Here is a 9,736-nt window from a genome sequence, read left to right as displayed (position 1 = left end):
AAAAAAAAANAAAAAAAAAAAGTTTAAGGGAACTGAAATTTCTGCTCCCTATTTTATAATCCACATTCAACATTTCCTCTTTGAGTAAATTAAGTTTTGTTTTTAGTAACATGAGTTTTGTCTCTTTATACAAGTATTAAACAAAATAGAAATGAGGAGTGTTGATTATAAAATTGAAGTGCAAATTTCAGTTCCATAAAACAAAACACCCAAATACATAATACTACACTGCACATCCCATTTCTTTAGTACGTGCTTTTAGTTTCTATTATCACACATCACTCTATTTGTTTGCAATTAAGCATATTACTAATATAGTGAGCATCTAAAATCATGTAGATAATAAGTAATAATCAAGTGGTGTAAGGTTTGTTGAACGGTCAAGCATGAGACCTCCACGCTTAGTTCGAGTCTCAACTCCAACTAAGTAACTAGTTTACGACCAACAAGTTTAAATGGTCATCGAGTTACCATTAAAGTCACATTTAGACCATGCTTAAACCATTAAGAACATTAAACTTTGATGGGGCAATTTCTTTTAAGGCGTTGTTGTTGCGCGCTTCGTGATTAAAGTTCCAAATGGTTCTCTAGTGATGGCTGGAAATCCTCCAACCTGGGTGAGTGTGTTGCGTTGAAAGATGGTCCACCTATTACAAGAAGATTCAATCGTAAATGTATCTTTGTTGAAGGTAGCTCTTGTTAGAGAGGGAAAATTCGTCAAGAACTTTAACTCTCTAATTTAATACGGATTGGAGCGGTAATTGAATTGAAGAAGTCTAGAACCTATGAATGCTCATCGATGAAAGGTACATGCAGAAATCCTTCAACGTCCAAGTTAGACTCTTTCTTAATCGAGTGTAATGAGAGGAGTTATAATGAGACATTTCACCTGACTGGTTTATTGTTCATTTATAGGCATAAGATGTTTTGACCGATAAATCTACATGAAACCTCCGTTACTATGATACTATCATGAACTACGATACTTTACTACCTTGCTAACGTAATCAAAATGACTTGTTACCGCGCCAAATAAAAAATATCATTTTGAAAGTATAATCTCGAAACATGTTCATCATTTTGTTTCATAGCAATACGTGTCTCATGAATTGGGTCACCCACCGCCCATAATTTCTGGACCATAGAGATAATAACTTCATTACACACTCATCACGGTTATTAGTCACAGCATCATGTTCCTTTCCTCCCCACACCTACACAAACTCACAAAGTAAATGAAGCTTCTCCTCCAGCATCCGATTCTTGAACCCTTCCAAGTCCAAACTCTTCCTTCCGCTTCTTCCAAGTATCATATTCTCTCATGGATCCCACACCCTTGACTTTCTCAAGGACTCGATGCCTCTCCACCCACCAACTCCTATGATACACATTTCCGAATTCGGAATTTGAAATTCTCCGGCAATGTTGGCGTCGCTGAGTATTGGGTTTCTCTTTGGGGCTTTGGCGATCTTGGCCGCGGAAGCCTTGCTACTCTACTACTTCTTCATTATCAAATTAAACCTCAAAACCAAAAAACGCAGAGAGAACCAAGCCCCACCGGATTCTCAGGAAACCCAGCGTCGCCAATCCCTGGAATCGAAGCAGGTAAACTCTTCAATTTTACTTTCTCTTATTTATTTACCGTTCAAACCCAATTTCAATTTTACTTTCATGTTGAATTACAATTGTGAAGGACAGTCAAATTGCCGATCCCAATGTGCTTATGTTTGGAGCTAATCACTAGTCACTAGGTTTATTGCTGGCTTAAGTTTTGTTGTTGTTTGTCTTAGGGAGTAGTTTGGGTGCTAGAACCGGAGAAAGTTCCGAAAAGTTGGCAGGATAGTGTGTCAAGAGAGCAGAGAGTGTCAAGAGAGCAAAAGAGAAAGAAGGAATTCTACGAGGTTTCTCCAGTTAAAAAACATGCAAAATTGAAGAACCAGCTACTCCTTCTTAAGGAATCAGATGGTTCCCAGACAGCAGTTCCGTTAAAGAGCTGCACTATTGAAGCGGTTTCTTCTACGAGTCTTGCTTCTAGAAAATGGTAATAAAGCCTTTGCCACACTATTGTTCTTGCTCATTAACTGCCTGTTATGTTTTACTTCCTCGCTACACGAATTGTTTACTTCCAGTAAATTTAGTAGGATGAAGGGTATGAACATATATAAATATAATAAAACTGAGTTTATCATTATTGGTTTTTATCTTCAAAACCACCTATCTAAGATGGGTTTCGGGTTTAATTGTCAATCTACAAAATTATGTTTGGGATGTTTTTCCATTACCTTAAGGTATAAGTTGCAGTTTTAATTTTCTCCTTCTAAACTACATGGCGCCATAATCCCTCTTGTAGTGGTTACTGGTGCATTCTGACTCCGGTTAATAAAAATATATCTTCTTTCTGTTTTTAGGGCCAAAAGGTTTCCGTTGAAATTGGAAAGCAAGACCGCCATACTCTACAAGGGAAGTAAGATCTTCTATATATATCTTGAAACTTCGTGGGAGAAAGAATCGTGGTGTAAAGCTCTTCGTTCAGCATCATGTGATGACAAAGAAAAACTTGACCGGTTTGCCAAGTTGCAGGAACAATTTCAATGTTACTTGACATTGTTAAATGCAGGATACCCCTCGTTCACAAAATATTCTGGAGTGGTATCTGCTCCTGAGCCTGCAGATAGGGCAAACAGAGTTGATGGTTCTCCCTCGAAGGTTCGTCTGTTCTTGAAAAAATTCAGTAAGAAAAATGCTAAGGTTGAGCCAGATAACAAGCTGAACTGGACATCATCCTTAGGTCGTGAAGAAAAAAAGATATATGAGAAATTTCGACCATCCCAGGATTCTGTTTCTGTGACTAGCTCGAGCGATCCTAGTCCACCAGTGAAGAGAGCTCAAAGTTTTACTGAAGGGAATACGATCCCGGCTATCCCACCAGCGTCTACCTTAACTCATTGTGGTAGCCAAAGTCATAGTTCTGTCATATCCGATGCAGAGTCTGATGAAAAGCTTAGTAGTGATGAGGGAACACTTTGTTTGAATTTGTTGTTATCACGACTGTTCTTTGACGCCAAAAGTAGCGTGGAGATTAAAAGATCCATACAAGCTCTGATTCAGGTCTAGTATTTCAATGAGATATAATTAGTTATGTAGCTGGACAAGAATTCATCTTCACATATTCACACAGACTTGCTTGCACATTAATGCATCTTTACAGACACACTCACTCTATTCTCTTTTTATAGTTTTCTTGTTCGTTTTCTCTTTTTAACATGTTTTTCTGATTTTTTTTCTTTGACAGAGGACATTGTCCAATATGAGGACCCCAAGTTACGTGGGTGATGTGATCTGTACAGACCTTAATATTGGCAATCTCCCACCTTATATACATGGTATGAGAGTCGTCCCCGTGGACATGAGCGATGTGTGGGCGTTGGAAATTGACATTGGATATTATGGTGGTGCAGTGTTAGACGTTGAAACAAGATTAGAAGTTCGTGAATTAGATTTCCCTAAAGGCATTGGGGATGCGGATTCCGATTCAGGCTCTGCTAGGGATATGTCATCCGACCTTTTTGAAGAATTTGAGTATTTTGGAAAGCATTTAAATCTTGTTGAAGGCGCAGGTGATGTAGTAGATCCTAAGGAGGAGTGTGATCCGAAACCAGGTTAGCTTAGGACTGAAATAATCTTTGTGTATTTTGCCATCTTCCACATACACCTTTTGAACTTTTGATTGTTGGTCGTGTGTATGCACTAGATAGGAGTTGTGTAGTTCTGGTGATTTTGGATATGAATTAATGTTTCTGCGATAAACTCGACAACTGTTAATGATATATGATTGCAGTTTCAATTGTGTTGCAGATGGATTAAAAATCTCTAAGAGCAGTATGTCTGCATCAAGTAATGGATCCCGGTGGAAGTCGCTTCTAAATTCAATAGCCAAACAAGTTTCACAGGTTTGTAGATGGGTGTGTGCATGTGATTGTTTCTATTGTCATATGCACTTTTTTTGTCCTCTTTATTGTTGCTCGACTCCAATCATGCCATGACTACTGCTTTTGTTTACTTTGATCAAGATCTGTATTGTTGCTATTAAGTTTTTTCTTTGAGCAACATTGTGTCGCAGAGTTGCGCCCTTTGTTTCTCCTGTTTAATTAGTTTATAAAATACATTCAATTCGTAGTTTTTCTTAGATTAGTTAGAGGGTGAGGGATGAACGAGGTGTTGAATGAGTTGGAAGTCAGAAGGTTACTTGGTTCAAATAGTGGGAGACGTGATTGGTTATCTAAAATAGTGGGCTAGATGTGACCTTTAAGGTGCATAGGGTAGAGTGGTGCTCCATTAGAGAGGAAAAGCTATTTTGCTAGAATAGATTCTTGAGGAGGAAGAAATTAGAACTGCAATTGTCAAATGTGGGAATGAGAAGGCCCTTTCTCCACATGGCTTATTGTTGGGCAGTTTATCTAGATTATATAGGATGTGGTCAAGTATGACTTGCTGAATATCTGTGCAGCTTTGTTTTGTTTTGGGCTTTGTGGGACTTCTGTTGAACCTTCAGGTGTTTTTCTCTTGATGGATTTCTTGTCCACCTTGTTTTGTATCCTCTTTCATAAGAAGAGAAAGCCATGATCTTATAGACATACAAGTTTCTTTTCATGGTATGCAGAAAACCATTACCATGGTTTATGAAATGAACTGTAGTATTTAGGAAACATGCTTCAGCATAAGTTGCCCTTTCTGGAGAGACAATTGCCAAGTGTTTTGATAATCAACTACAATACTGATAATAAACACACACACACACACACACACAAACAAACAACAACAACAGATCAAACATTTCCTTTAGATCAAACAATTCCTAATTTATGTGTGCATTCAAACTTGAAAAGTTTTTCATCGAATAGAACTTGTGCAGTTCACTGACTGATTAAATCTAATTAAAGGTGCCTCTTTCTTTGGCAATAACACACACACACACAACAACAACAACAACAGACACACACACACAAACAACAACAACATATCAAACATTTCCTTATTTATGTGTGCATTCGAACTTGAAAAGTTTTTCATCAAATAGAACTTGTGCAGTTCACTTACTGATTAAATCTAATTAAAGGTGCCTCTATCTTTGGCAATAACACACACACACGCAACAACAACAGATCAAACATTTCCTTATTTATGTGTGCATTCGAACTTGAAAAGTTTTTCATCAAATAGAACTTGTGCAGTTCACTGACTGATTAAATCTAATTAAAGGTGCCTCTATCTTTGGCAATAAGGATAACATCCCTTCGAGGAACATTGCGGTTACATATTAAGCCACCTCCTTCAGATCGGTTGTGGTTTGGCTTTACATCCATGCCTGATATAGATTTCAACCTGGACTCGTCAGTGGGAGATCACAAGATCACTAGTGGCCGCATAGCTTTGTTTCTGATAAGTCGGTTTAAGGTACAGATTTTCTTCCATCTTCACTAACTCTCCTTTTATTAATTTCATGAACTTGCTTATAACTTAAAAAGAAACTAATAAATGAGATGTCCATTTATTTCACCAATATAAATCTTGTTGCTTTCTGACATCTTTCGCCTAGTTATGTCTAGGTTACTCAGCTAGCCAGCTGGCTTGACAGTAGCATTTATACAATTAATTTTATGATTTTTTTTTCCTCGTTTGTTTTAACTGAGACAAGCTACTATTCCTTTCAATTTGCTTAAAGTGCTCCTTCAATTTTTTAATTGATCTTAGACACTGAACATATGATAATAGTGTCTATGTGCATGATGCTATGCTTGAGTTTTAATTTAAAACATGAAGTAACAAATATTGCTAGGGCTTCTACTGAAGCTTCATTTCACTGGTACAGGCAGCAATCCGTGAAACCCTAGTGCTTCCAAACTTTGAAAATGTATGCATACCATGGATGCTAGCAGAAAAGGATGACTGGGTACCTCGGAAGACTGCTCCCTTCATATGGGTTAACCAAGAATCGAGTGATTCCCGTACTATTTTCTCAGAAGTACCAACTGAGGAAAAATACAGGACGGAATCTGATGGGGGAACCTCCGCTGATCATTCACAGGGCAAGAATCGTACACTCAAACAAGCCGATTCTGTTGAAAAAACAAGGCATGACCCCATAAATAGGTTAGCCTTTTCAGTGGGTTCCAAGGGTCTGTCAGCTGGGAGTAACAATACGACCAGCCGAGAACTAAGAACCCCATTATTAGTGAATGGTGAACCACAAGAAACTCGCAAAAACAAGCTGGATGATATAGCGGAGAGCCAATCTCCATCAAGGTCTGTAATTTTATTTGATAAACAGAATAGTGTTAACAGTGAAGATGATGAATCAAAGTCAAAGAGGGTGGGGCGAAGAGCAAGAATGCTTGATCTGGGCAAGAAGATGGGGGAGAAATTGGAAGAAAAGAGGCGGAGCATCGAAGAGAAGAGTAGGAACATCGTTGAGAAAATGCGAGGACCATGAAACAGCTTCAGTTGATCAGTTATATCTGCGTCATTTGGTTGTCTATAGCCTTTTATTTGATTCTTGATTGCTGAACAACCGAGTGTCTGTACTTGTATATGTGGAAGTTTTATCAGATTCAGCTGTAGTTTTAGTGTTTCACATACAATGATATAAAATCTATGGGCAATATTGGATTACATCAATATGAGAATCAGTGTACATGCATTTACTCATGGAACCCTAAACTATCAAGCTGCTCGTACTTCTGAATTGTCTTTCTGAACCTTTGGGATCAGAGTAGACTTCTTAAAGCTTGAACTTTTAAAACCGAAGAATTTTTGGAGGATATTTGGAGATTCACACGCATCACATAATTTTACATATCAAATCATGTAATTTACCAACACCATGACAAGTCATATAATTTACCTAACATACTATATGCTTTTTTTTTCTTTTTTCTTTTATTCAAATAAACAACTCAAATGACGTATGTCACTAAACTAAACGGTATTTGGCCACTATTATGCTCCGCAGAGTTTTAGTCGAGATACAAATATGTTTTGACCTTTGATAAAAAAATAAAAAAAAAGAAAGATAAAAAAAAGTAGAAAACAAAATAGAAAAGAGAGGGAACCAGTATCCGAATTGTAGAGATCCGACCCAGAACAAGTAACCCGGGCTATATTATAATATGTGTATGCTTTTATCTGTTTTGAGCTTGGGAGGTCTGCCGGTCTTTGTTTGGTAAGGAGACAAGAAGAAAGTCATCACACTGAGAGTGAGTGGCCACCACCGAAATTCCGATGCTGGAAAATCCTACATCAGCGGCACCACCCGCCGCTTCAGATCCAACCTCAGCTGTCAAGCGCTACGCTCCTCCCAATCAGAGGTATTATTATTCCTTTCAATACAAACACTCAAATCTTGTTCCAATTTTAATCCTACAAACTGACTGAAATTGAGATTTATTTTATTGCATCGCAGAAATCGTGCTCTTAACAGACGCAAGTCCGCAGGTAACACCATTTCCTTGTATTTCTCCCTACGTTTTTTTGTTGCGTTCAATGTTTATATTTTGATTCTAGGTGCATCTTTCATGTTTGAGTTTGTAATAGTGTTTCGATTACAAGTATCCAACAGGACTGACTGTGTATGAATGTATGTATGAATCAGTGAATCACGGAATGTTGTCGTGTGTTTTGAATTTTACTGTTCTTTGAGCACTAATGCAAACCAGTGGCCACACGAATTGGTGTGGATCGATTGACTAAAACTCCTCGTGTGTCGTGTAGGCAATCATATATTTATGCCATTTGTAGTTCTTATGTCGTATCAAGTAACTTGACCACAGGCTTAGAAGCTAGAATGCAGCCAAATTGTAAAATTGCACTGCAACAAATGTTATTAGTTTCATTTTAAAAACTTTCAAATTTGCGCTGAATGTCTATCTTTTAGGGTTTCATCCACAGTTCCCTTTAGCTTCTTCTCTCCACCTCTTCCAATCAAAATCTTCAAATTTCCACAGCTTTTGCTTGTTATTGCTTTCGACAATTTGGGATCTTCTCCAACATGGAACGACTGGAGTTCCCTCACATTTTTGGCACCAAGGCAACTTTAGCAGAGGTCTTGGATGGAAAACTAAGAAATTGACGGTCTTGTGCAAATTGGCAAGGGTGGAATCTAACAATTGAGTGAAAAGATGAGCTGCAATCTGACTTTTAGACCTTTAATATAATTGAATGAAGTTCTTGTTCGGTTGTTTTCAGTAGGGCCAAATGATATCTCTTGCGGGATCTATAGTCGTCGTTTTTCTAAATCAATGACCTTCATGTCTACATGACTACATCAATAATTGGATTCTAAATCGATATCTCATGCGATTCTATCTTGATCACAGTGGTAGGAAGGGTGCCATTAGACCAAAGGCTGTTTTCCGTTATTTATTTGCACCTAACTTTCATTTCTTTTGTTTACTAGTTGTTGAATGGCAAAGGAAATTGTGGCATTTGTGGATGCAGTCTGTACGCAATTGCTTGCATGTGCTGGCTTATTATCTAATATAGTTGTATTGTTTCAGAGCGGTTTGATCGAACTAACAATCTACATGGGAGTGATTTGGAAAAGAATCAAATTGTCTTTTCAAGAGGTTCTGGTGTTATAGATCATGGGGATGGAGGTGGCAGCAGTCTTCTAAATGAAAACTCTCAACCCTGTTTTATAGCTTTGGAGGGGTGTTGCAGCAGTCAAGCTTTCGATCTCTTGAATAATCGTATGTGTCTACAAGTATTTGAAAAATCATTATAATGTTTGGTTCAGGAATTATTTGAAATTTATATGTTCACAATACCATAAAAATGATATAACTATAGCTGTCCCCATTTGATGCATCGTAAACACTGCATGACAACAAATAAGGTGCATGTGTTTCTTGTTTTGATAACTTGTATGATGTTAAAGTTGGTTCTTAATTGCATAACTATGATGCATTTCAAATGGTATCCCCTGAAATATACATATCTTCAACACAGGTTGGGCAGCCGCAATGCATTGCTTCAATGATCCATCTGTAGATCTATCAGGTCAGTGGAAGAACTCTTTGGTTATTTTGAGGTTTTATATCATAGCGTGCATGAAAGTAAAGACATATTCAAGTTTTTAAGATAGCCAAACTGTCGATATAGATGATATAGTTCATTTTTTTTGGGGCCAAGATATTGTTCACTAAAAAACTATGAAAAAAAAAAAACTTTGCAAACTCTGTAATAACTGAAAGAAAATAATCATAAGAACTGGTATCACGTATTCATGCACATGAAGATTTGAAAGAGTCTGATTTAGCATTTGTTTGGGAAGATTTTAGCAAGTACTAGTAGTGAGCCATGGAAAGATTAGGAGCAGGGTAAATTGAACACAGCTGAGTCTGAATAATTATTTTGTGGTTCAGATCTTCAAGCATGTGATCCTGCGAATGTTTTGTCATGAGGACACACCTTACATTTCTGTATGGTTCGATCTATAGAATCTATTTATACTTGGCAAATCATTTCTTGATGAAGTATACTTACCAAAAGAAGGATGAAAATTATGACAAGAATCTTAACCACTCTAGTCTAAGCCAGTAGGAACATATATTATTTAATCATCTCAAAAAGTATCTGACACAGGCAGACTCGAGTTTATTGCCCTGAGTGGATGTTTGAATTGGCAAATTTTCATGTCCTACAAATTTCTGTGTTTTTGGTTCTCATCTTCTTTTTTTTT

The 9,736-nt window shown here is 37.4% G+C and overlaps 2 protein-coding genes across 2 annotated transcripts in view; both read left to right on the top strand.

Annotated features, from left to right (window-relative positions):
- The first annotated feature begins 1,142 nt into the window (after window positions 1–1,142).
- On the top strand, window positions 1,143–6,675 carry LOC101303523. The gene is made up of 7 exons (XM_004301158.1): window positions 1,143–1,605; window positions 1,791–2,041; window positions 2,409–3,108; window positions 3,293–3,659; window positions 3,856–3,950; window positions 5,260–5,454; window positions 5,870–6,675. Exons 1-7 carry the CDS (start codon window positions 1,423–1,425, stop codon window positions 6,488–6,490), a joined length of 2,412 nt encoding a protein of 803 aa, XP_004301206.1. The 5' UTR covers window positions 1,143–1,422; the 3' UTR covers window positions 6,491–6,675.
- A 514-nt stretch (window positions 6,676–7,189) lies between these two features.
- The window catches only part of LOC101303233, a 3,191-nt gene continuing 644 nt past the window's right edge, over window positions 7,190–9,736 (top strand). Inside the window, exons 1-4 of the mRNA XM_004301157.1 lie at window positions 7,190–7,364; window positions 7,460–7,491; window positions 8,553–8,744; window positions 9,004–9,074. Coding sequence (XP_004301205.1) covers window positions 7,279–7,364; window positions 7,460–7,491; window positions 8,553–8,744; window positions 9,004–9,074 — 381 coding nt within the window. The 5' untranslated portion in view covers window positions 7,190–7,278. The remainder of the gene's footprint in view (window positions 7,365–7,459; window positions 7,492–8,552; window positions 8,745–9,003; window positions 9,075–9,736) is intronic.

The sequence above is a fragment of the Fragaria vesca genome, linkage group LG5, assembly GCF_000184155.1.
Source record: "Fragaria vesca subsp. vesca linkage group LG5, FraVesHawaii_1.0, whole genome shotgun sequence".
NCBI lineage: Eukaryota > Viridiplantae > Streptophyta > Magnoliopsida > Rosales > Rosaceae > Fragaria > Fragaria vesca.
This window is presented reverse-complemented; position numbering and strand designations above follow the sequence as displayed.